At 51.6% G+C, this 26,855-nt stretch overlaps 1 protein-coding gene across 9 annotated transcripts in view; it reads left to right on the top strand.

Moving 5' to 3' along the window:
- The window catches only part of SCMH1 (Scm polycomb group protein homolog 1), a 45,172-nt gene that overhangs the window by 9,944 nt on the left and 8,373 nt on the right, over window positions 1–26,855 (top strand). For 2 of the 9 annotated variants that reach the window (XM_080357814.1, XM_080357808.1), the window contains exons 2-12: window positions 1,125–1,186; window positions 3,359–3,443; window positions 5,650–5,718; window positions 9,159–9,229; window positions 9,423–9,657; window positions 12,389–12,477; window positions 13,339–13,582; window positions 22,756–22,988; window positions 23,548–23,674; window positions 24,637–24,837; window positions 25,473–25,658. In XM_080357814.1, coding sequence (XP_080213940.1) covers window positions 3,419–3,443; window positions 5,650–5,718; window positions 9,159–9,229; window positions 9,423–9,657; window positions 12,389–12,477; window positions 13,339–13,582; window positions 22,756–22,988; window positions 23,548–23,674; window positions 24,637–24,837; window positions 25,473–25,658 — 1,480 coding nt within the window. In that variant the 5' untranslated portion in view covers window positions 1,125–1,186; window positions 3,359–3,418. Of the gene's footprint in view, window positions 1–1,097; window positions 1,187–1,572; window positions 1,586–3,358; window positions 3,444–5,649; window positions 5,719–6,462; window positions 6,701–6,808; window positions 7,003–7,294; window positions 7,366–9,158; window positions 9,230–9,422; window positions 9,705–12,388; window positions 12,478–13,338; window positions 13,583–22,755; window positions 22,989–23,547; window positions 23,675–24,636; window positions 24,838–25,472; window positions 25,659–26,855 lie in introns of those variants that run through there. The other 7 variants (XM_080357810.1, XM_080357811.1, XM_080357809.1 and 4 more) reach the window with 7 other exon arrangements.

Here is a 26,855-nt window from a genome sequence, read left to right as displayed (position 1 = left end):
TGTGACAGTATCTTTCATCCACATTTTCTCACTTTTGCACCATTTAATGGCAGAATATTGCAGAGCGGGATACACTGTAACCCTGACAGTCCCTTCCCACCTGGCACAGGTAAATTCAGTCACTCTCCATGGTAAGGATGAGGTTTTGGAAGAGCCTGTTGCTAAGAGCGATGGGGGGAGAACATAATTAGATTGAGGTGCAGTGGGGGATGTTTGTGCTGAGGGTTTTCAGTGCGGGCTGGGGCTGCCCTGTGCTGCTCGTCCCAGCCTTTCTTCTTCATCGGGCAAAAGGAACTTACATCCAAGGTGTAAATCTCGGTCAAAACCAATTCAGGGGGTCACTGGGGTGCTGATGAGACTGTGTTGGCGCTGGTGCCGCGGCAAGCGCTCGGCATTTCCATTTTCTGAGCTGTTCCCCCACCTCTCAGAAAACTTGTGCTTGAGTCCCAACAGCCTGTGCATTTCATACTTTGGTGTAGTTATAAACACTGTTCTGCTTTTTAATATATTTGTCCTTTTTAATGTTAATTGTTTCCTCGTGTTGATAACATCCTCCATGAGGAAGCTGCCTGTCTGTTAGTTTCCAATAAACAAAATTTGCTTCTCCCTGGTATATACTTTCTGGTTTTCGGTGTTATACATTGGCCCTGCCGCACGATAGGAGGGATAATTTGGAGTCCTCGCTTCACTCCCTTGGTGCTATTCATTATTTTATATGCCTCTCCTGTGGTCTCTCTCCTTTTCATTACTAATCAGCTCTAGTCTTTTAAATCCTTGTGTGTGTGATAGTTTCATTTTACAAGAGCTGAACTAGTTTCTATCAGCTCAGTTGATGTGATCTTACTCATATCAAAGGTGCTTAACAGCAGCACTCCCGTGTGCTCTCTGCGAGCCGAACTTAAACTGTGTCAAGTTTTGCGCTGCTTTGCTATAGCAAGCGGGAATGTTTGTTGCAGCTGTCTTTAAATTTAAATCTGGATGTTTTAAATGAATTAAATATGAACATGAATAATGCAACCGGTAACCTAGCCTTCCTGCAATTAAATGCAAACTTTTTCATTTTGTCTCTATACTTTCAGGTTTTGATATGCCGCAGTATTTGTACTGACTTTACTGTCTTGTAGGAATGATGGGGAACTAGAGCCCATGACAGTTCAGTGGAGCCGTTGGCACTTTTGATATCTCGGTGAGTGGAACTTGTTTGAAACGGTGGGAAAGGCACTTTTTTTGCTACAAAAGGCAGCAAATGAGTTGGCCTTTTTACATTTTAAGGTAGCGTCCTGCCGAAATAAATTTGCGTGTTGATCTGTCCTTTCAGGGTATAAATTCTGGAAACCAGCACCACATAAAGCTGTGGTCTGTGCTTGCAAGGTTATCTTGCTGCCCACAAGCATGAGACATACAGCTTTTGAAAAGGAGAGGAGGTTTAACTCGGGTGTGCAGCTTTGTACAAGAGCTTTTGGAGACGGACCATTGCAGCGTGTGCTGAGCTGTGTACGCTTTATTTGATGTAAAAGTGAGATTGTCTCCTTTGTGTCATTGACCCAGCCGACAGGTTCTCATCGGGGGCATATTTGTGCCTGAGGTTGGTCAGGAAGATCTATCTGTGAATAGCCCATTTTTCTCACTTGAATACCAAACTGTAGCTTCTGCTATTTATGACTTTAAGCTTTTCTCCATCCTTCTCCATCCTGGACAATGTAGGGAGCACGCACCTCCATAGCGCGCTGCTCCCGGTCCTGCAGAGCCGCTCCGCTTGTCTGTTCTGCCCTTCGCTTTCTCCTCTCTAGACCACAGCATCCCAGGCTGGCTGGGCTTGAAGGGACCTCTGGAGATCATCTGCTAGCGCGGGGTCACCAGAGCAGATCGCGCAGGTCGCTCCAGGCGGGTTTAAACGTCTCTGGGCAGCCTGGCCCAAACGTGGCAGATTTACCATGAGTTTGTAGGTACTTGGGTGAGTCCCGCGTGCGGGGAGCGGGGCAGACAGCAGCGCTGCAGAGCCAGGGAGGGCGAATGCGTGTCTGGTGCCTTCATATAACACCTTTCACCCTGGGTTTTATGGCTGGGGGACTTTTCCTACCATGACTGCGAGCTTTGAATGAAAACGACTGAAGGAAAGTATGAAAAGAAGCATTAAACGTTGTAAATAAGCTTTTTGCGTGTAGATTACCTTCTGCTATTGAAAGGAAAAGAAACTTTACTCCTTTCACAAGCGTGCACAAACACACACACTATTTATGAGAGAGGCAGTGAGAGACTACTCTGTACCTTTGGATTTGGATTAAAAAATGACTAGCTTTTTTTTTCCCTTTAGTATTTAATATTCTTTAGATATTTTCCTTCTCAGAGTATTGCTCCATGTTGCAAACACTGCACATAAAGGCTGTAGTTAATAGTGCTTTTATAGAAAACTGAGGCCTTAATTTCTTTTAGAATTGGAAAAAGGCTGGTTTTCAAAATCCAAACTTCTCGCCAAGTTGGATCTGCAGATAAGCCCCGAAGCAGAAACTCAGCATCACGTCCTGGGACGGCTGCGTCTTCCTCCCTTCGGCCTGACTGAACAAAACGGGGTTACATTGACCCAGTCCTCCAGTAGTTAGTGTAGTGTCAAAACATGCGTTTCCTGGCTTTCCTAAGGGCTTATTTGCAGCTCAGCCGTTTGTTGGGGTGTGTTCTGTCAGGCCTTGAGCACATGGGAGGCACATGTGAGACGGGCCGTGCGGAGCCCTGCACACCCATCTCCCAAGAGCTCTGATTTTCAGTAACATTTCCTTATAGCGAGAATGCAAATGCTTTTTCTTTCTAAGGACAGTCCAGTGAAGTTTTTTTCTCTAACCAGGAAAAAAAAACCCCATGCAGCGCAACTTGGACATTCGTAGCGGTGCTAATAGCAAAAGCATTTCCTGGGTTGTTGTCCAATTTCTCATCCTGATTACGCAGGGCTGCTGCGAGCTATTTGAGTTGCAAGTGGCGAGCTGGGGATTGCGTTGCTGCTCTGCCAGAGTTAATGTTATGTGTCCGTGTGTTTTCTTTCATAAATTTCAGCTCTGCCTCCCTTTGTTAGGAAGAGCGGCCCCCGTTCCGCGCACACGTGGGACCCGCCGTGGGGCTGGCACGGACGCTGGCATATGCTCCTCTCGCTTATTTATGCCGCTCCCGTGGCCGTAAATTTGAAGTTGTCCACATATTGCAGAAAGACTTGTACTTTCGGGGGGGCTGAAATGAATTGTGTTCAGTAGGAGATGGTTTGTGCAACCCAGGGTGAAAGAGCATCTATTTTCTCCCCGCTGTGTGATTAGTTAATGACTGTGTGCTCCAGAATGGGGGAATTTTCTCATGTTTATTTCTTTTGTCCTAGACATCTTCAGTTATCTGAAACCAAGCCAGTCCCAGGATAAGGACGGCAGCAAGTGATATAATGCGGAAACCAGGCCCTCAAAAAGGTGAGTGGTGACGCTTGGCGCAGCCCGGCTGGTGCGGAGCAAAGGACCGAGCGCAGCGCACGGGGAGGCCGGCGATGGGGCGGGAGTGCGGGGACGCGCTGGTTCCACGCTCAGCATGGAGTCATAGACTTATAGAATCATTTCAGTTGGAAGAGACCCTCAGGATCATCAAGTCCAACTGTTCCCCCACCCCTGGCACTGCCCCGTGTCCTGAGAACCTCATGTCCGTCTGTCCAACCCTCCAGGGCTGGTGACTCCAGCACTGCCCTGGGCAGCCTGTTCCAATGCCCCACAGCCCTTTGGGGAAGAAATTGTTCCTAAATCCAACCTCAACCTCCCCTGGCGCAACTTGAGGCCGTTTCCTCTGCTCCTGGCGCTTGTTTCTGGGGAGCAGAGCCTGACCCCCCTGGCTCCAGGCTCCTTTCAGGCAGTTCAGAGATCAGAAGGTCTCCCCTCAGCTCCTGTTCTCCAGCTGAACCCCCCAGGTCCCTCAGCCGCTCCATCACACTTGTGCTCCAGCCCCTCAGCAGCTCCGTTCCCTCCTCTGCACTCTCTGCTACTGCCCCCTCAGTGTGCACAGCTGGATTCATCAGAGCACCCCCAAAACAAGCAGGGGAAGGTCCCTCGCCAGGCGCACCCGGCAGCTCATGGGGTGCAGCGTTGGGCGATGAGGCTGCCAGTGGTCCCACCATGGGGCAAACTGCTTCTCCGCTGGCACAAGCCTCCCCACTCTAATGAGGCGTGAAACCAAAGACCAGCCCACCTCGTGGAGATTAAATCTGTTATGGGCGCTTACCTCTTGCTGCCCGAGTCTCTCCTCCCATTAGCGCAGCGGTAGCTGCACGCACCCTGCCCTGTCCTGCCAGCCCCAACTAAAAAGGTGAAGTCGAGCAAGCTGCTCGGACTCCTCGTGCTTAACAAAAATATCGATTTCCTTTAGTCTCGTGCCGTTCATGTGCGTTCAGCTGGAGTGATCTCATCACATTGGGAAGATGGGGGAAGGGAGAAGCGTAGAGGATGGAGCATCCTCCGCAGTTCTTTGTTCACATCTGCTACGCGCTCGCAAGGTTTATTGCAGGAGATTTCTATGCTCGATTTCTCTCCTCGCTTTATTTTTTTTAAACGTCTCCTTTGCTTCTCTGGCAGTTCATATGACAGAAGCGTTGTTCTCTTCCTAATGCCGCTTGTCCTTTAATGAAGTGAGAATAAATGAAGGCAAGCAGGGAATGGGGAGAGCCTGCTGCGAGGCAGCTGGAGGGCTGGGTAATAAAGAGGCAAGTTGATTAGTGAGCAGCGTGGCCGGGCTGGCTGGATCCTCACACCCAGCTCGTCCTCGCTGCCTCGTGGAGCCGGACACCTCCAGCCCGCCCAGCCTGCACAAGCAACACCTGTATCGCACACACGTGGGTTTCTGTCCTACTTACCTCGCTTTTTTAATAATGCATTGAACTTCTCCTTTTTCTTCATTTGCCTGCAGAAATTCGTGAGTTTCTTTCCCCCTCTGCTGCTTGTGCAGCCTTTGCTTAATGAGGATTTTTGCATGTTAAAAGTTAAGAATGAAAAGTAGTTTCACCTGCAGAGTGTGGCAAAGGCTGCGTTGGGAGGTGCCCTGCGGCACCGGGGGCAGCGTTACCCATCTGGGGGGCTTTTTTGTTTCTGACTTCAATACTTTGTGTCCTTTATTCTTAAGGAGATGGCAGAACACTGTTCTTCATGGGAATACATTTATAGGAGGGGTGCCCTTCCAGCTTTTTCATTCACCTCTCACCCAGGAGGTTCTTTGTCAGGTCCATGCCCAGTGATGCTGTGGCCACACTCCATACGTCCCTCACGTTCTTTTAAGGGATAAAACCTACATGCCATCCTCCTGTCCATTGTAGCAAAAAGAGCCCATCAGGAAGAGAAGGTTGCAAAAATAGCAGTCCAAACCAATTTCAGACATCTTGAGACCCACCAGTCCGCTGCTTTTTACATTAGTGTGGGAGAACAGTAGTCGGTGAGGACTAGGCAGAGCCTAAGGTGCAAATGCTGATTCCTCATGTGAGGTCTCCTGAGCTTTAGACAAATCCCCCGTTACCTGGGGCCATGAAAGGGAGGTCACTGCTGTCCCGAGGTGTCTGCAAAGCAGGTAACACGAGCAGATAATGTGCAAGGGTTCATTCGCTGGCTTCCTTCGCTGACACAGGTGCTTTATTTCTTGTTTCAGCCATAGACTGGAAAGATGGTAAAAAGCACAAGTACGGCCGCCCATCAGAGTCTCCCTCCCAGTACCAAGGTAAGAGAACTCCCTTCTCCCATTAAGTTTTTTTACCTAAGAGCTTTCTGATGGACACGTGTCCACTTGGCGAGTGTGTGGTGGAGCAATACAAGGAACTCCGAGCAGCTCGTCCCTGCACACCGCTTGAGCGCACAGCAACGGGCTGAAACTGCAGCCGCTTTCTGGCACAGAGTGCCCTGCAGTCCAGGCTGGAAGGATTTCTGCTCAGAGCTCTTACTGGCCTGGGACACCTGAGAAGAAGCAAAGCAGACAACGTCATGGTGTTGGAAACCTATTCGTTTTGCCTCACACATTCTCGTGTTTCTTCTGAGCGAGACAGTGAGGAAGCAGGATCATGTTATTGGTCGTAGCCGTGAGCGATAGAGAACGTGCGGGCGGATTGATGGCTGAGCAAAATGAAATGCTAACGGTGAGATGTGCGGGAGCTCTGCCGTCGCCGTGGGAGAGCCGACCCCTCGGGAGGCTGCGCCCAGACGTCGCGGGAGCCGCCGTCGCCGTTGGAGCCGCGAGCAGAGACGGTGCTCTGCTCATTTTCATACCGAGCTGCTGCTTTCATGTGCTGCCTTGATGCTCGTTAGCAGACACGCATATGGGCTGCAGACTTTAATGGGATGCCCTGATCTGGGTAGGCCGCGTTCTCCTTCACAGATGTGACCCGAAACGCACGTGTATCATTTCAGTTGGATTGATGACCCCTCGGGAGCTGAAATGCTAATGGAGACCAAACCAGACTTTGGTTAAAGATATAAACAGAAACTCCATCTTCGTTTAAATTCTGGGCAAAAGATCAACACGAAATGCAACACGATGAGAATCCAAACACGAGAGTGCAGAGTTGCATTGTTCGCAACTACTGTAGTTTGACCCCTTGGGGGTGTGGAGTGTTTTGTTTGTAGTAAATATTTGTGAAGGTTAAGACATCAGAGGCCACATCTGACGCTCTGCCTGCAAGTAACACCTCCCTTTGGCACAGACGCTGGTAAGGAGCTTTCCTAAGCAAGCAAAAGTGACAGTCACCCTTCATGGGCATTTTCACAGCCGGGTTACAGGGAGTCGTACAGATTAACAATTCTTGGCTTTTCTTTAGCTCACGGACTCACCAAGAACCAGAGAAAAGCCACCTTGGCTTTTTAAACAACACCGAGAAAACGTTCTCCAGTGCTACCTGCTCAGGCCACATCAGAAACAAGCATCTTGTGAACTAGAAGGCCCTGTTCCTCTACAGTGAGACATCCAGTTTATTAATATGAATAAGAATACTGCAAGAATATAAAAGACAAGGTAGCTCCCCAATTGAAAACACCTCAAGTACCTCCTGCTTTTTTCTTTTGTATTGGCAGCTCTCCCTTTGTTGTAAAAACAAAACAAAAGCCAAACCAAACCAAAAAACAACCCAACGAACCGCCAACAAACAAACTAACCCCAAATTTCATGTCCTGCCATTTTCTGCTGATTCTTCCTGCAGTTTTCAGGTTGAAGCTGGTCGTATGTGGTTAAGCATACTTGGAAATTCTTGCTTCACAAGCATTGTGTCACAAGCTCAGTATTATCACTGAACTAATTTAAAACCGTTCTCAGAGTTCAGAGGAGTCTTTCTGCTGCTCCTGCTTTTCTTTGCAAAATAAGTCGCCAGAACCCTGAGTCGTAAGTAGCTGCAGTTCTGGTGTTTTGTGTGTGTCTTCATCTGGGTCCCAACAGGCTCTAGAATTAATCTCAAATAAGTTCCATGTCCAGACGCTATTTTTAGAGGCGTGCAGCTGTCTCCGAAATTTACAGCTCCTGCTGGGATTGTGCAGCGTCGGCCTCGACCGCGGCGCGAGCTGCTGAGGAGCAGAACGGCCTCGCTCGGTGCGGGGGGGAAAGGGGAAGGATTAAAACCACGACTCCCTCTAATAGCGAGGGATTGGAACCAGCTGAGGAGAGGGCAGGATTCTGCTTCTTGCAAATAAAATTGCGGGGCGCAGCTGATGCTCCGCAAGGCTGATGCTCCCTGGCCCGGGGCTGGCACCTCTGTGCTCCCTCTGCAGGGCCACCCGCGCTGAGCTGAGCCCAGGTCGGCACCAGAGCTCTGGATGCAGCGACACCTTTCCATGCTTTGGCTGGGTATTTATTACACATTATCAATACAAAGACTTTCATCGATGTAACTGAGCGTAAAAATTGTATCTTGAATTAAATCAAGATAATTCTGATTTTTTTGAAAGCACCGCTGCTGTGAATCACAGATTTTCTTCATTCACCATCGGCTGAACAGAAAATACAGGCGAAGGGTTGGAAATGTGAACTCTGTGGAGTCGAGGGCGGCTGTGAGAGTCTGTAAACAGAAATATATTCAGCCAGTGTGGGAGAGAAACTGTATTTGTTTCTGTCCACTGCATTTAACAGTGTGCCAGTCACCTGCACAGGAGGTGCCAAGAAAGCAGCATTTCTATTTATTTGTAGCTAGTAGCTTATTGAGCCCTTGTGCACCAAAGTAACGTGTGCTAACCTTAATGCCTGGATTTTCAGAGGTGTGTTGTACCCCACAGTACCTAAGATGGTTCTTAATGCAGCTTTTGTTTCGAAAATAGACTGATTAAAAACTCGGCGTGTGTAGGGGAAGCGGTAGCTGACTCTTTAATTGTGCCGCCGCTGATGCTCTTGAAGCGCCTTGAGAACAGGCGTCTCCCAGGAGCCGTTCGCGTGAATATGAGCTAATGTCATGCTGGAAGGATCTGTTCCCAGCTGCTCCGTTTAAATGACAAAAGTCATGATTTGCTCGGATCACAGGAGCTTTTAATTCCTCATTTAATAACAGGTTTCCCTGGATGGCATATTGCTTTTGTCGGGGGTAAAACGCGCTGGGTGGAAGGGGCTTTGGTGTGGGGAATGAGCTGCCCCGCTCACTAAATCCCGGTTTGGAGCATCCCCATGTCCATCCTGCATGAGCTGCGGGCTCCATGTCCGCTTCAGGGAATTAATTACTGACCTGTCCGCTAATTGCTGGGGGTGTGCCGATACCTGCCCCAGCTGCTGGCTCCTGGACCAGGGGACCCGCAGCATCAGCACAGCGCAAAGTTTCCTGCTGATTTGGGCTCTTTCAGCCCATGGGGACTGTCTGTGTGTCTGTGCAATGTGTTTGACGAATGATTTTTAAGGGGCAGTTGTCTGGAAGGCTCCACGCATTCCCATCTGTGCTGGGTATTTGCCGTTAAGGTGTGGGTTGTTACCGCGGGGTTGTGCAGGACGGTGCCGACAGCCCCGGGCTTTGTTCTGCCTGTCAGCTGCGGTTGTAAATCTTCCGTGGTCACAAACATCACAGGATCTTGATGAAAACACGTTGCCTGTGAGCACCTCCTCTGTGAGAACGGGAGAACTGCTGCCGTTAGGAGTCCAGCCGTCTCTATTTGTGAGATTTTTGCTCTTTGGTTCCTATTTGAATCCTTTTCTCTTCTCAGGTCACTTCACCTGGGAGAAATACCTGAAAGAGACATGTGCCATCCCAGCTCCTGCCCATTGCTTCAAGCAGGTAAGAGAGGGAATTAAACCAAGAAGGGCCAAAGGTGTTGGTCCATTGGTGACCCAGGAGTTCTGTGCCTGGAAGGGGCACAGTCTTCAGTAGAATCTATTTTGATGCTGTTAGGGCGTAAGCTTTATGACAGAGGTGGTGCTTATATTGAAAATCCCAGCTCTGACTGGATCCCCCGTTCTTCTCTTTGCAGTCATACACTCCACCTGCAAACGAATTCAAGATCAGCATGAAACTAGAAGCCCAGGACCCCAGGAACACCACCTCCACCTGCATCGCCACCGTGGTGGGGCTGACAGGCGCGCGGCTCCGCCTGCGTCTCGACGGCAGCGATAACAAGAACGACTTCTGGCGGCTGGTGGACTCTGCTGAAATCCAGCCCATAGGCAACTGTGAGAAGAACGGAGGGATGCTGCAGCCTCCCCTGGGTGAGCTGAAGTTCAACTGTCCAGCGAGCTCCTACGTTATCTGTGGGGTAAAACCTGGGCTTTTTTATATTTGTGTGCTTGGGACAGAGACCCAGGGACTGCCCCTGCCTGCCGCTGTAATAGCATAGACCAGCTCTGTTAATTTGGGCTGTTAAACAGATGTATCGCGCACTGGGTCTGTATTTCCACGTGGACATCGTGGCGTAGATAGGGAAGTGTATTAGAGGGTGGATGAAAGAGCAGTTTGCACCTTGGTGAGCTGCTCACTGCTCTTTGCAGCTCAGGCTCAGGATTAGCACATACTGACCATGCTGCTCCATTTCCCAGAGGACACACAAGCGATCGAGCTGCACCCTGGCGACCTCGGGGTGTGGATGGTGGCCTTTTCTGGGTGATTTTCTGTATGAGGACAGAACAACTCCAGGTTCTTTTTCTCCAGGAGCCACCACACAGTCACGCAGACACGTAGCTCTGGCAGTGCCTCCATCTGTGGCTGCTGCCCATTGCTTCTGACCCCGGTTGCGAGCACTGTCCCCTCCAAGGTGTGTGACACGAAACGGCTGCCACCATCAGTGCATTACCCTGTGCTGCTCCTTGTGTCCCAGCCCAGTTCTGGAGTCTGGGTAGAGCTGCTTTGCTGGGGATCTGTAAATCTCAATGTAGAGCATAACCAAGAGAGCAATTACAGCCGAGGCATCCGCTGTATCACTGCGGATCCTGACACTGCCATTTCAAAAGCAGTTATATTTTCATTTGTGCTGTCCAAGTGTATTTGTGCGCAGGTTATCTGGAGACCATCCGATGGGGAAACATAATGTCTGATAAGGCTCCCAGTGATTTAGGTCCTGTCTCACATGGAGGGATGTTTGCGATATTTCATCTGTTTATTTATTTAATTTTGCTTGGCTACAGCTTTATAAATAACCTGCGCAGCTGAACTCTCCTTCCAGTCTGCAGTTAAACACACATTGAGGTTTTTTTGACACTGGTCAAACGATGAGCTGATTTGCAGGTTTTTCCTGACCAAGCAGCAAGATGAACCTGCTTTTGCAATTCTGCTGCCCTTTAATTTTGAAGTGTCTTCATAAATCTCTCAATTAGCACATCCCCAAATAATATCAAGCCGATCTGTAGTGGTGCAAGAAACCTTCAATAGGATACCTTGAGTTAGGAATGTTTTTATTCCTGGAGCACCGTTTGTGAGCTTGGGTGGAAGTCCGGTCTAAATTGCAATGGGACACTTGTGACCCACCGTTCTGAAGAAGGAAGGGACACCAGCAGTTTGTGTTTCGAGGCTGTGTGTGTGCACCTCTAATTATACTCCTTCCCTTCATAATTGCTGCGGACAAAAGCTGTTAACGGTGAAGCTGCCGTTTGTGATGTGACTTCCACACGTGCTGCTGTCCCATTGCAGACATCTCTTGGACGGCCCCGGTGCAGCTCAGGGCTCCAGAGGAGGTTGTGGGTGCCTGTCCTGGTGACAGTTCCTCCTGTGCCTCGCCTGGGCTTTGCCAGCAGATGGCAATAAATGTCATTGAGTTGCAGAGCAAAACTCATTTATGACGGTGCCAGGGTAAGAGGGTTCATGCTCTGGAGGAGAAGTCTGTGTGCCCAGCTCTGAGCTGCCACCTGCTCAACCTTGGGCCAGGCAGGAGCAGTTCTCTTGCACCCAGCATAAAGAAAGGTAACAAATATCTGGTTCTGCACTTGTCTTTCTGACAAGGGCCCAGAAAACATGGGAAGGCTTTTCTGTGTTCCTTTTAGTGTTTTCCATGTGTGCGCATCTGCTGCTCCCCCTCTCTACACAGATAATTCCCACAAAACGTGATCTCGGCCCCTGTGTGAGCTCAGCGCTCCCATCCCCTGGGGTTTGTGGCTGGTTTGGGTTTCCAGGCGGCTTTGGCATCGCGGGGCTGGCAGGGTGCCCTGCGCTGAGCTGGTGTTCTGGCATTGCAACCCTGGCAAAACTTTGCCATGTTAATCACCGGGGATGCTCCATCTAGGGCCGGTCCCAGGGTTACCTTCAAACACCACAGGCACAGAAAGCGCCATGCTGTGTTCAGCTGAGCAGCAGAAATAGGCTGCACAGGAAGATGCACATTTAGCAAAGATGGTGTTTTATGATATCTGGAGACTTTTGTCAGTCGAGCAGTCGTACTTGGTGCCATAGACTCAGGATGTGAATTTGCTTTTTCCTTCCCATAAGCCCCTTCCTGTTATTTCTCTGCTGTTTTTTCACAGATGCCAAGCTAAAAACTGCCATCCCTTCCTGTAATGGTTCAATCTGTTTCCCAGCCAAGTCTTTCTTCAGTTTAGCTTGCCTGCAGCTTGCTCTGAAAGGTGGAGGAGGCCACCCAGGAGCTGCGATTCCCTATTGAGGAAGGAATCGCAAAGCCTGAGCGTGCACTTGCCGATTCACGTCTCCCTCCCATAGGATTGCTGAAGCTGCCAGCACAAAGTGCTCTGCCTGTATGGTCACTGTACAGACTTCTGTTATGATAAGCGAATATTGCAGTCAAACATCCCTTTCCAGATGTTTCTTTTCAACAACATAATGTTTTGCATTCAGAGTGTCTGGAAAAGGTCAAACCTGACGCTCCAGCGTGAGGAGGAAGGTGCTGTAGGATGACAATATGAGCCCATTGCGGAGTTACCATCATTACAGGCATGTGCTGCTGGATCCCATGGCCACCATGGCCTTAAATCTCCATCTCCTTTTCTTTCTCTGCAGGCTTTCGGCTGAATGCCTCCTCTTGGCCCATGTTCCTTCTGAAGACTCTGAATGGAGCAGAGATGGCTCCTGTCCGGATTTTTCACAAGGTATTTTCCTGTACTGTTTGCAAAGACATTCTTCTGGCACGTCCCCTTTGCTATAGGGCACCAAAATCACAGCTGGCGTCTTACTTGAGATGTGCCGATGGCAGAGGAGACGAGTGTTGCCCGGCTTTGCCGCGGTGCTGTTCTCTAGGACAGATGTGCTTGTTTTTCACTGGGGCTGCAGGTGCTATGCAAAGTCAGGAATGCAATATGTGAGAGTCAGCACCTCTCTCAGAAACCTTTTAACATACTAGAGCTTGTAGGGAGCACAAATATTGCTGTGGGGCAACGCTGCAGGTATGGTTTTGTAGTTTGTATTCTCACACCCTTAGTGAAGTCAGAGAGAGACAGAAGCCAGTCTAGGGGCGTCTGGTGTGGGATGGTTGCTGTGGCTTTAGCGTGTCTCAGATGTGACAGCCTGGCAAGAGCAAGACCCGGATAAGGACACGTGGCGGATCTCTCCCGTGTCTAGCAAAGCTGAAAGTGGGGGAGGAATGACGGAGAGAGACTGTCACATGTCAGGTTTCCCTGCTTAGAGATAACAAGATGAGGGAATCCTACAGAGGCTCTTTTCTTTGGAGCTTTATTTCCTGCCTGCATCGCGTGATGGAGCTGTGACGGGTGCGGTGTTACCGTAGCCCTGTCTGGGTTGGTCCAGCGGCCAGGTGATGCAGAGCAGATGTCATTGCCTCTTGACTTCAAGGGCACGTGGTTATGTAGCTAGGCCAGCGTGTGCACACCTGGGTGGGGTTCACACCCAGCCCACTAACTCCCCTCTTCATCCGCTCGTGGAGGTGAGTTTGCTGGTGGAGGGGACAGCCCTGCCATATCCTTTTTGAGCACATTTTCAACTTCTTCTTGTAGGAACCACCATCTCCATCCCAAAACTTCTTCAAGACAGGTATGAAGCTGGAGGCAGTGGACAGGAAGAACCCTCACTTCATCTGCCCGGCCACCATTGGGGAGGTGAGAGGTTCTGAGGTCCTCATAACATTTGATGGCTGGAGAGGTGCCTTCGATTACTGGTGCCGATATGATTCCCGGGACATCTTTCCCGTAGGCTGGTGCTCGCTGACTGGAGATAATCTGCAGCCCCCTGGAACAAAAGGTAAGGCCCACGTTGTTGTGTAGCCGTCTTCCTCTTCCACTCAGCTCTCACAGAGCAGCAAAACAGGCAGAGGTGAGCAGCAAGGACATCGGGGTGCCCTGTCTGGCTTTCTTACGCTGCTTCCCGCGTGGTAGAGGTGCAGATGACCATACCCAGTAGCAGTGTGACAGCCTGGCGCCGAGCTGCTGAGGGACAGCTGCCCATAAAGATGGGCCAGCTGATGGATCTCGGGGGGATAGCGCTGCTGTACGACATCGCTGAGCTCTGCTCCCCTTCAGGAACTTCCTGGGAGTCTTTCCTGCGTCTGTGAAACACACATTCCTAGGGATGTTTGCACAGGGGGACTGGGCTGTGTGTGGGTGTAAAGGAATAACAAGAACTACTGATTTGCAGGACTGTGCCTGTTTGTGATTCAAACAGTTATCTTGTTGTGTCTTAATGCTGTGACCTCTGCTGTGAACATGGAAAAAGCAGGTCTGAATCAGGTTGTGCCTGCCTTGTTCCTAGAGCTGTGATTGTTATTTAGTAATGGTATTGGGGAACTTGCTGTTCGGAGTTTCAGGTGTGTCTCTAGGTTGTTGGCATTGCCGTCATGTTTAGGACCGTGGGAGCTGCTGTTGTCCCCATGCACGTCCCTTTGGCATTGGCTGTCAATGAAATGAGAAACAGGAGAGCGACCTCTGTAGCAGAGCTGCAGGATGACTGCAGGGAGACATTCCTCTGATGAGATTGTTCCTCTCGAAGACGCAGGTTCAGCTTGTGCTAACACATCAGACTGGAGCTATCCTGCGAGCCAGCTCTGTCCCCTGTGCTGCTGTCAGGATGAGGCTGTCTTGATACCGTCAATTTTATAGGTATCAGGATTTTGGGTATGAGTCTGGCATGGCCTGCGCGCAAGCCAGGCTGGGGCTCCCCTCGGGTGGAGATGATTTCTGTTATGGTTGGGAAGAGACAAGCACTCTCGCTGTTTATCTTGGATTCCTGCGTTTAGCCTTGATGTTCCAGCCTCTCCCTCGCTTCCCGCTGTTTGTTTGCACCTCGCAGCCTCCGTCGAGCTGCCGGGGACCTCCAGGCTGAGGACGGCATTTCTGGCAGTGCCCTGGAGTTGTGAGCGAGCAAACCATCCAGAAATAAAGCCCCACCATGGGGATGACACCATGATAACTTGGAGTCATCTTGGAAAGCCTTTGCTTCCCCCCTTGGCAGGCAGCAGGGACAGGTTCCCCCTCCTGCATCAGCTCCATCTGCAGCGACCCTGCAGTTCCTGCTTATGCACAAGAATAGTGAACCTGTGAAGTCCCATCTCCTCACTCGCGGGCAGGGGCAGCCCTTGCTCTCAGGCAGGTTTCTGCTCTCTTTGCCGTGTTTTTCAAGTTCTGGGGCAAGAGCAGGCGTTGGCAGAGCCCTGCAAAAATGCCACGGAGTCAGGATCAGCCTTGTCTTTGTGGTATTTGGCTTTCCTCTCTGTGGCTGCCCCCTCCCTTTCCTGCCCCAGACTTTTCCAATTTCCACTTTGTGGGATTAAACCAAAAGAAGGGAGTGCTGGGAACTTTCCTTCTCTGTAATTAAATTCCTCCCTTGTTCCTTTACTCCCCAGCCCTGCTTCAGAGGAGGCTTGAGCAGGTCTCCCAGGGCCTGGGAGTGCTGCTCTTGGCAGGGTGGGAGGCGCCTTCACCACAGAGGGAACCCCCTTTCCTTCAGCTCCAAAACCTTCCCTGTGTGCAGGCTGGAGCCTGCAGGACCGCACCGGAGAGTCGGGGAGGTGGGAATTCCCCTTAAATCAGGGAGATCCAGGAAGCTCCATGCTGACCGTGGTTATACCGGACTGACCATCGTGCCCCGAACCAATGGGTGAGATGCTCAGTGAGCTGAGAAGTCCTGCGAAGGGTTAACTCCATCGAGACTGATGGCTTCCTGGGGCTGAGCAAAAAGAGGCCTTTCGAAATGAGCTCATGTTCAAGGGAAGCACAACTTCAAAGAGGCCAGGCATGTTTATTTAATGCTGGTAACTTAATTCAGCTCTAATCTGGCCCTTCTGCTGGCTGCCAGCAGAGGTGGAGGAGCGCGGGGCTTCTCCCAGCACGTCCCCACTCCAGGGCCTCCCACTCCCACCAGTGTTTGCTTAGTGGGGCGGCGGGCAGGGTGCTGGTGGAGCTGGGGCCAGGCCAGCCGCACCGCGGGAGCTTTCGGGAGGGCACGTGTGTGAAGGGAGGAAAGGGAGGTCAAGCAGCGAGGAGGAGCAGCTCTCTGCGCGCCAGGTTGGTAATTCTGTCACCGTCAGGATGCGCCGTCTGTGCCGCGGCTGCTGGGAGAGCTCTGGCTGCAGGCACCCGGCCATCTCCCAGAGCTGCTCTCTCCATGCAGCACAGCTTGGAGCTGGGGGGTTCAAATAAACACGCGCCGCAGGGGAAACGTAGCTTGGGGGGTGCCTGCGCACGAGGTCCTGGCGCTCTGCTGGTGCCACCCACGAGCTCTGCCGTGCTCGCAGGGCCAGGTGAGACGCGGCTGAGCTCGTCCTGCGCTCGTCCTGTGCGTCCGCAGCTTCTCCACCCGCCATGGGGAGGGCAGGTCCCCGTGACCGTCCCAGCGCGGGGGGTTCTGTGGGTGCGCAGCAGCTTCCTCCGGCTGCCCGCCCCGCCAGCGCGGCGCCAACGGGGTCGTCTCTTGGGCAGCGATCCCCACTCCTCTTCACACCTATCATACAGCATCTTGTAGCTTTTCGTGCCTCTTACGCACACATCCTGGTCTTTTAGAAATATCAAGCGAGGTGGATTTCTTATTAAATGAAGTGCTGGATGGCAGCCCTGGGCTCTGGGTTAAGGACGGTTCTGCACAGGAGGTGCTCCTGACTCGCGGGCTCATTTCAGAGTGTTAGAAATGGGCTCTTTTTGACTGTCACTGAGCATGACGTCCTGTGGTGTGTGATGTCCCTTTGTGCAGCTCCTTGTCCCCCCAGCCTGTTGCTGGTGGGCTGAGAAACAGGGGCAACCTTGACGCTGTGCAAGGCTGGCTCAGCAGCTGATAGAACATGGGTGTGTTATCAACGCTGTTTTGCTCACAAACCCAAAACACAGCACCGTATGAACTGTTATGAAAGAAAATTTACTCTATCCCAGATAAAACTAGTGCAGTACTCTTGAAAAACTTTTTGTATGCATTTTACTGCTTCAAAATTTGCTGCTCCTTGGAAAGTCTGCGGGCAACTCAAACTTTCATGGCTCTTCAACAGGACAAAAACAATCGTGCTCTCAAGTCACTGACATAAGTGGAGCGCGGATCTGGAAAGCTGCTCTGGAGAGTCCTTCTCCATTACAGGCAGTGTAGAAAATCGATATTTAGGATTGACCTAAAGAATGAGGATTGTTGCTTAGTTACTTTAAATTATGTCTGGGAAGAAAGAGCGAGAGCCGCACACACAAGTGGAGGCGCTGCTGCGAGATTCAGGGCAAAAGGGATTGAGGAGGGAAATACGAGTGCGTGAGAAGAATCACTGAGAAGAAAGAGGTAAGAGGCTGTTTAGTTGTAGTTTCCAGGACCACCTGCTGTCAGCAGGGAGGTGGGACGGGGGAGATCCCCCCATTAGCCAGGTCATGGGCTTGTAGAGAGCGTGTCTGCTTCTGTTATCCATGGGAAATTTGGGTTTCCACAACCAATTGCAGACTAGAGGAAAGTTCAGTTCTTTGTAGTCAGGGAAACACACGCTGGAAGAGGATCCATGAGAAGGTGTTTTCCTGTCTGAAGTGGTTTGTGAGCCCCCAGGGGAGGAGAAACCAAAGCGGGGTCTTGTCAGGTACCTGCGTAAAGCAGCTTCCAGCTCAAGGCTCTTCCCCGAGGAGGCGACATCCTGCAGAGGCCGTGCCAGGTGAAGGGACACAGGTGGGACAGAGGGGCTGAGCAGGTGGGATCAGGGCTTTCTGCCCATATGTGCTGATTGTGGGTGCAGGAATCTGAGATTTTCTGCAAGATCTGGGTCTTTACTCGAGAAAACACATATAACTCTTCTATTTAAACCTCAGGGTTAAATTTCAAAGAAATGCATGCGTTTTTCTAGGGTTTATGCTGCAGTATCAGGAACTTTAGCTTTGATTTGTTTCAAAAAGTGTGAGGTGTTCACAGGACCCCCTGGGAGCCCTTTTTAGGGCTGAGCGGTGGTGGCTCTGTGCATCCTCCCAGCAGTGCTGCGGCTGGAGGATGCTGGGACGGGCACCGTCTTCCCCAGCCTCTTGAAAAGCAGCTCGATTTCCACATCCTGAGAAATCCAGACTTAATCCATACCCACACACACACACGCACAGCAACGTCCCCTCAGTGTGCTCACCACGTTTAGTACATCGCTGCTGGATGGAGACACTATAACCTTAACAACAAGGATGCAGGGACCCGCGCAGCCCGCAGCAACCTGCCCGCAGCCACAAGTGTAGCTGTCGCAGTCTAAATCAGGTCTTTGCAGCATTCGGGTGATTCTGGGTTCCTCTGGAGCTGGGTTCATTGCGCCTTTTCCCACCCTCCTGGCCGCTGCAGAGCAGAGCGAGCGGTGCCGCCGCCGTGCTGGTGTGGGACGGGGCAGCACTGAAAGTGTTAAAGCCGGGCGGGCAGAGCTCGGAAGCGGCTCCAGCCCTGGAATTGGGAGGAGTGGAGTCGCTGCCTTGGCACCAGCCCAGCTGGCCGGGGGCCCCTCGCCCAGCGGGCCGGGCAGCGCCGACGCTGATGCGGAGCACACGTCCCGCTCCAGCCAAACCACCCGGAGCTCCGCGCGGTTAAACCCGGCGCTCGCCTTCCTGCCGGCACCGGGGCTGCCGGCGAGCTGCCCGCTCCCTGGGCTTGGCTGCCGGGAGAGCGGCTCCTTCTGCTTGCAAAGCAAGCAAAACTTAAGAGTTTGAGATAATTACCATGGGGATATGTTGAAGTGGAGCTCGCACCCACTGCTGGCCTCGCCGTCTCCCCGCCTGTGCTGCCCGGATTGCGGAGCCGGAGCTCCAGGAGGTGACAGAGGCACAAAATGCTCACCCTGGATAGAAAGTTCCTGAAGTTCTTCATCTCTCGCCACCGTTGCTGCCGTATGATTTATTCATTAACTGCTTGGTGTCTTCAAGTGAAGACGGTGATCGGATGCTAGATGTTCTGCCCAGGGGTGAAGGTAATGTGTGTTTTACGGCTTTATTTTTGATATTGCTTGGTTTCTCTTCCACCTTCGGGGCGAGGACGCGGCGGTGGGTAGAGGAGCCTCGTCAGGAGTAGCTGGCAGGGTAGCAGGTGGTTTCCTGAGCTTTACAGGAGGTGGACAAGTATTAATTACTGTCACTTCAGGACTGAGCTGGGATTTGGAGCTCGTCCATCAAACTGGGTGACATCTGTGTGTGTCGGGGTGGCTGGATTTGGGACCACACAGGTGGAGCTTCTGCACCGATGGCAGGAGAAGTTCAGCAAAGAAGTTCAGCGTTTTCTGTTTTATCCGTGAGCCTCACACACGTGCAGCCACCATCGGAACAGCCCAAGAAAAGTCTCTGGACTGTTTGGAGCAAACTTGCTCAGCACTAACCCCCCTGGGCTCGGATGTGTGTCCTGGGACTTGCGTTGGCTTTGTGGGTCTGGGGGCTCGGCCGGGAGTTTTAATTGAATCTAGGAACTTTGTACTGAATATACAGCCCCACTTGTTATACGGATCGGACCTTTTGCGGCTTCTCACAGTTCTCCTCTTGATCTTCAGTATTTTTGTAACTTCTGAACAGCTTTAAAAAAGAACAAAAGGCAGAATAAACCGCACCCTCCTACCAGTCTCCTTGTTCTTCCTGCACTGGTATGTCGAAGGTGTTCTGCTAATATTTAACCAGGAAGCCAAAGCTAAAAAAAGAACTTTATTGAGGATCAGAACAAGCAGAAGCCCCAGGAACACTCCTGAATAGCCTGAATATGGCAAGAGTACAGAAACATTTTGATACTCAACATGGGGCTTTGGAAACCTGCTGATAATTAACTCCCAGAGGCAGGAGATGGGATCAGTCGGTGGATTGACTGGTGGCTGCTCGTGGCACACGTTTTACCTGCATGTACGTCCTTGAGCTGGCTGGATATAAATAGCAGTGTAGCTGTGCTGTTGCAAACTTCCCGCAGGCTGTAAATCTGTGAAGAAACCGATGACTCGTGTCCCGCTGCACGTGTAGCTCAGCTTGACTTGGGTGTTCTGCACAAGCCTCACCCAGTCTGCAGGTTCATTACCTGCTAAGCCCATGGCTCGGGGATTGGTTTGAGGACTGCTGCGTGGAGCAGACCTGTGTCAGTCATCCCTGGTGCTTTTGACAGCCCCTGTGGGTCCATGCGCCGCTGATGGCCAGTCCTGAAGTGATAACCATGGAAAGGTCATTGGAACAGGCTGCCCAGGGCAGTGGTGGAGTCACCATCCCTGGAGGGGTTTAAAGGCGTTTAGACGAGTTTCTCAGGGACATGGGTTAGTGCTAGAGTTGAGTTATGGTTGTACTCAGTGATCCTGAGGATCTATTCCAACCAAAGCAATTCTATGATTCTGTGATTCTATGATTCAGTACAGTGGTTTTCCAGTTAATTTCTCTCTCATAGAGGGGAGAAATGAAGACCTGAGGTTTGGAACTAAGTAAATCCGCATGCTCAGCACTAAACTGAAAATGACTTTTGCTGAGGACGACGATTTGGACGTGGTTGCTCTTCGCAGCACTGTCACTGTCCGTCTCTAACCATGAGCCACTCACTTCTCTCTGTTTATTTTGCCACCACCAGAATGGGGCCTGCATCGACCCCCGGGGCATCATGATGATTGTGTTTCGCATCCCTAACGCTTGTTGTGCCAGGTCTCCAAGCACTTTCCCCCTGCATTGAGCAGAATCTACATGTGTTTATACTCTAAAGAGCATCAGTAAGTGCTAAGTGATAATGAGTTACTGTCTCTGAAGTGATGCTGGAAGCCGGTTAAGAACATGAAAAGGTATTTCACATTGTATGCTAGGCAGGAGGAGAGTAACGGGCACCTGGCAAAAAACTAAGGCTCCTTTAGGAAGCATCCAGTCGCTGGAAGGGGTTATGAACACCTCGGTGATGAGACAGCAGCGTCTGCAGCCGTGAGCGGTGTTTTTGGGGTGTGCCGCTGCAGCTGCTGGCACGACTCTGCTCTTTGGTCGGTGATTCCGCACAGCTCGGTACATCTGGTAGGGGCAGGAGAAGTGAATTGGCACAGGCTGGTGTTTTCTCAGGTTCTGGTTAAAATCAAGCAAGTCTACTGGATGGCCCTGGGTCGTGGGATGATAAGACTTCATTTCATTAAATCACTGCAGGTCAGAAAAATGTCTGTGCATTCTGTCAGTCTCATAGAAGCAGCCATAGGAAAAATATATTAGTGCTTATTCAGCAATGTATTCCCCGTTGTATTCAGCAATAGTGGCACAAAGCGACAATCTAAGTCATTTTCTGTGTATTTACGGCCGGAGCTGGCTGCACACCGAGATGTCACACAGCCTGTGTGGCTGAAAACTGATTCTTTAAGCCTGGCAAATTAAACCTTACCTGTAATATCTTCATGGCTGAAGTAGACAGCAGATCTTTCTAGCGTTTATTGTACAAAAAGATGAGAATTTTTTATTATAAATTACAAACAGGCTGGGATTCTGTGAGATCCTTGGCAGCGTGTCCAGCCATGTGAAGTCCCATAGTCCTGCCGTGTGATAACACTGGTCCTGGTTTCGAGCTGCCCAAATGAACCATTCGCTTGGGTTTTCTTGGCCCCGGCGGGTTGATGGCCAGTGACCCGCAGGGAGCACAGGGACCCCGGAGTCGGAGGGAATAAAACCAAAGAGACAGCAGGATCCTCCACCTCCAGTGGCTCGTTCACGTAAGGCCAAAAGAAGCTGCCACTGATGGGACCTTGTTCCACCTCCCCGTCCCAGCCGTGCGTGGGCTGGCAGTGCAGGGTGAGCAGAGCTGGTGCCGGGAGCACCTCCTGCCCTGGGCTGGCTGCTGTCACCCCTGCTGCCACCTCGCAGCCCTCGATGTTCTCCAGAGCCCTGGAAAGCTGGACCCAGCTCCGTGTGCTGCTCCAGAGCTGGCAGCGAGAAACACTGCGTTTGTGCCAAGGGAATTTGCTCAGAGTAACTGCTTATAAAAACCCTCATTAGAAAAACCTTGAAAATCTCTTTGTTACCCCCGGTTGTGCCACTATTAGGGCTGCGTGCCGTCCTGGTATCAATCTTTTATTGCACTTGGTTTCCTCAGCCAAGGTCTTTGTAACTGTAAAGCTCCTCACTTCAAAAGAGGTTTGTTGGGTTTTCTTTTCTAATTCAGAGCCTCCGTGTCAAATACACAGCGGGGTTTCCAGGTCTGAGAAACAAGACATGCTGAAGGTCACCATGTACTTTTCAAAATCTAGGAGGGCTTTGCTTTGTTTCATTTTTAGCAGAAGTTTAAATCTAAAGGAAACATTGTTCTGCTGAGCTGGACCAGTTCATCTCGAGCCTTTAGCAGGACTTGGGAAAGATGAGTGACCCAATTCGGGGAGTTTATGGGCAAAAGCACCAGAAACCTGGTTTTCTCATGGAAAGCATGAGAAGATAAGAAGGAACAGACCGTGTGCTGGCACTTCGCTCACCTCGGGCAGCATGTGAGAGGAGCAGGGGGCTGATCTGAGATGAGCTGTTACTCGGGGCCAGGAGCAATAGTCCCTGCAGGCGTCACGGATGGAGCTGGTACCTTCCACTGCAGGTCACCGGTGATTTAGGGACAGGACAGGTTTGAGATCTGCCTTGAGAGAGGGGATTTCCAGCGCAGCGCTGGCTCTGTGGCGCTCGGGCAGGTCTTGGCTGGTCCTCCCCAGGAACGCGCTCAGCACCTTTCTCCTGATGGCTGGCAGGTCCCCGCTCGCAGGGGGAAGAGGTGTAGGTGCCAGTTATTTCCAGGGAGGAAAGTATGGCTGAAAACATGATCCTTCTGGAGTTCAGCCCATCTAGGCTAAGCCTCAGTGTCCCACAGCTCGAGGGCTGAGCCAAGGATCGGTGCGTTTGGTTTTTATTCTAGCTTGGAGAGCGGTCGCCTCCGTTCAGGGGGCCGTGAATGCTCCAGGTTTTTCCATGTGACACTGTTTAACGATGGAGGCTGCTCTTGTTTTTGATTCTCGCCTGATTTAATTATATTTGCTTTTTCTCTTTTTATTTCAGTTGTGATTCCAAAGAGCCCTTTACCTGCCTCCGAAGTAAACTCGGAGAAGCCTAGCATGCACAGTAGCACAAAGACTGTTTTGGGGCATCAACAAGGGCAAAGGCGTCGCAAAACAGGGAAGAAGCGTGGTCGAACGACCAAAGCGCTAATCCATCACCCCATGCCTACACCCTCCAAGTCAGTGGAGCCTTTGAAATTCCCCAGAAAGAGAGGCCCCAAGCCTGGCAGTAAGGTAAAAGCTGATGCTGAAGCAGGCGGGTGAAAAGCAGGTGCTGCAAGTTCTGCCATGGGATGGTGCATGCGTGTGCTTGTGCACGTTTGTCTCAGCCTCTGGCTGTGTGACTGCAGCAAGTAGAAGACCAGAGGGGCACGTGGGCTGGGAACATCCCTCAGAGTCCAGCCCTAGAACTGTAGAGAATGCCTGTGTCCTAAAGCTCATTTCCATCAAAAAGCTGTGTCTTTGGAGCGGCGTTAGCTGTGAAGTAGCATGGCAGATGCTGTGATCACGACAGGATGGCCAAACGGTGGAATAAGCTCTTCCGACCATCTTGTGTAGCTAGTCTAAGTCAAGCAGAGGCGGCAGATCTCAGGCTTGTTATTTTTTCAGGATCGTGGTTTATAAAGTACACACGTATTGATTACTAGGTTCTTGAGACTCCCCGTCATCACCATCAGAAGTGTGTCATGCTCCGCAGTGCCTTGTCTGTTGGATGCAGAGGAGAGAGTGTAATGATCACGGGTGGTAAAGGAGAGCAGGGGTAAAAGGAGAAATATCTCCTCTTTTTCTGCAGAGGAAACCTAGGACATTGCTGAACCCAGCACCCACCTCTCCAACCACCAGTACCCCAGAACCAGACACAAGCACTGTGCCTCAGGACGCTGCTACAATCCCCAGCTCTGCCATGCAGGCTCCCACAGGTAAGGGTCTCGAATCACATTCTGGGCAGGATCACACACTGAGTCGCTGCATCAGTCAGAAAGCGACACACCAAGACACCCCCGTTCCTTCCAAAGCCCGTACACCAGCAAGCGTTACAATTCCAGAAGGTGTGTTGGGAGGAGAGGAAAGGCACGCGTGTTCAGATCAGCTGTTTGTTTATCCTTTTGTCTGTTTTGGAAATAATGAAGTCGTAGGGAGATTGCGAGTCCACCTGGTCAGTGCAGGGATCCCTTTCCCTGGGTTACACCTGCATGCTTGTGCTTCCTCAGCTCTCCAGGGACGGTTCTCGTGGCCCGTGGTGCCTGGAGCAGCTGGGTGTGCAGCACCTCTCGCGAGCTGGAGCCGCAGCAAGGTGCAGAACAACCGCTGAACGGCAGTGCCAGTGGTCTGTTCAGCTTCAGCCAGGTTATGGAGGCAAACGGGGACGAGAGAGCAGGGGTAGGAGCGGCGGTGCTGAGTATGTGCTCTGCTACACCCGTGAGATGTAGCTGAAGATGAGTCTGGGCAGGAAAGGTCAAGCACTGGATATGGGCTGAGCCCTTTGTTTCCTGAGAACGTAACTGGCCGCTTTTCAGAGGAACCTAAAGAACCAGCTTCCCTAAAAAGCAGGAGCTGTGCTCCTTCTTCTCCTTTGAACGTCGCAGCCACCTTGGCTGGCACAGGAACCGCTTTGCAGCTGCTGTGGGAGCCTGAGCGCTGAGGAAGGTGTAGGACAAACAGCAGCAGCTTGGAAGGTGGGTGCGAGGCAGGGAGATTGTGGAGGTGATTCCCCTCTATAAGTGACTCTACTGTGAGGATGCAGACAGGCAGTCGTGGTGAATTCCCCATTGGAAGTGATTTGACAGTCTTAAAACCTCAGCATCTCTCAGGTTGGATTTTAGGCATCTGTTTCTTGCTTTCTTGAGTGGGTTAATGGCAAACACATTTCTCATCTTGGCAGTTTGCATTTACTTGAACAAGAACGGCAGCACTGGGCCCCACCTAGACAAGAAGAAAGTTCAGCAGCTGCCCGACCATTTTGGACCAGCTCGAGCTTCTGTTGTCCTGCAGCAAGCAGTACAGGCCTGCATTGATTGCGCTTATCATCAGAAAACAGTCTTCTCCTTCTTAAAACAAGGCCACGGGGGAGAGGTCATCTCAGGTGAGAACCGGCCTGCAGCGCTTTGCCTTCAGAGATGTCATTGCAAGAATTCGCTCGCTGGAAGATGTCTCTCCTGACGCTCGGTGCAGTTACAGGCCGGGGGCAGACAGAAGATTTCTGTCTTCTCTTTCTTGCCAAACATCTGTGTCGGTAAAGCAACAGCTCGCGGCTGACTCAGAGCGGAGCAGCTGGCACGGCCGCTGGAGAAGGCGGCAGCAGCCCCAGCTCAGCCTGGGCAGCGTTAACGCTTCACCTCTCATCCCCAGCGCTGCCCGAGCCCCCAGGAGGAGGCGGAACGGGGGGGATTTTCAGAACTCCTGACAGAAAGACAAGAAATACCCCGTTTTTTTTAATTTGGCTTTTAAGCCCGCGTTCAGCCGGATGCTGGGAGCGCAAGCCCCTCCTTGAATGCCTTTGCATTCCCTCGAACGCGGCGTCTCCGACCCCGCAGCCCCGTACCTGGCGCCGGGTGCAGCAGACTGGTTGTGGCCTGTCCCGGGGAAGGCAGCGGCTTTTGTTTGCTCTGGTCTAGACCAGCGATGCTGAGATACAGAAGCTGGCTGTGCAGCCCTGGGCGTAGCCTCCTGCTCTTGCTGGGGGTTTACGTGTTGGGCTCTGTTTGTTTCTGTCTCCAGCTGTGTTTGATCGGGAACAGCACACTCTGAACCTGCCAGCAGTAAACAGTATCACCTACGTCCTCCGCTTCCTGGAGAAGCTCTGCCACAATCTGCGCAGTGACAACCTCTTTGGGAACCAGCCTTTCACTCAGAACAGCCACATGCAGCGGGCACACGAGTACGACCACGACAGGTATCTACCAGGTAGGAGCTGGGGCGGGGGCGGCGTTTAGGGACCCCAGGTGCTCTTAACCCAGATTTTACCTTTATCTCAGGAGGCAGGCGTGGGTTTCAGAGCCCTCTCCGCAGGGCTCGTTGCATCACACCCAGCGTCACGCACAAGCCCGCTGGACTCTATTTGCTCAAGGTCCAAGTTGCATATTTTCGGTTGCCTGTCAATCTGATTTCCATCTCCGCCTGTAGGTTTCCGCTCATCGTGCTGTCTCCTTGTCTTCCCTCCTCTCCTTGTCCCCCAGCCCTTCCCGCTTCCTGTAATCTGCTTAGAGTGACTTCACCCGGTTAGGAATTCCGCTGAAAGATTCTGCGTGAGAAATGGAAGAGTGATAACGTGCGGCAGGTAAACTGTAATTAGAAACGGAATGAAAACCCAGCAGAGCGGTTTCCACGCTGGCTGTGGATCTACTGCCAGCCCTGGGTGCTGCAGCCATCTCAGGCGTAGGTGGCTTTCGTTTTTCTTGGCGTGGCCAACACTCCGCCGCGTTGAAGCAACACACTCCTGGCAAGATAGTTCATGCTGTGATTCAAATCATCAGGCTGCAAAATTGCTCTGAAGTGAAAGCAGTGGAAAACAAGAAGACCGATAGTTTTCCTGGCGGTGCTGTGCGGCAGCAGCAGCCCCGGGGTGATCGCTGGCTGTGGGGCTCCTGTAGAAATGCCAGTCATGGAGAGGAAGAAAGCCATCTGCACCCTCTTTAGGCAGCTGACAAGTGTCTTGTGCTGATCTTGCTCTCCTTGCTTTCTCCGCTACCTTTCTGCCCCTTGAGTCAGCAAGTAGCTGTTGTGCTGTTTGAAGTCTTTCTGAAGTTAATCCTTTGGATAATTGTGGCTGTTGTCCTGTTGTCATGAGACAGAACGAAAGCAGGATGGGAGGAGGAGGAGGAGCTGGGGTCTGGGCATGGTCATGGGCTCGGGTAGAGAAGGTCCTGGAGCACATGGTTTCCAGGCACCATGAGGTGTCAGCGGTGTCGGTGCTGAGAGCTGGGCTGCTTGGCAGCGGGAAAAGCATAAAGAACAAAGTCGGAATTCAGGGGAGCTCAGGCAGAGCACCAGATGTGACACGATGCTGAGAGCCGCCCATCGTGAACTCTTCGTTTGAGTGTTTGCAGGGATTAAAGAAAGGTTAACCACAGGCCAGAGAAGTGACGACACCTCGTCCTGTTG

This window comes from Nesoenas mayeri (genome assembly GCF_963082525.1).
Source record: "Nesoenas mayeri genome assembly, chromosome: 21".
Classification (NCBI taxonomy): Eukaryota; Metazoa; Chordata; class Aves; order Columbiformes; family Columbidae; genus Nesoenas; species Nesoenas mayeri.
This window is presented reverse-complemented; position numbering and strand designations above follow the sequence as displayed.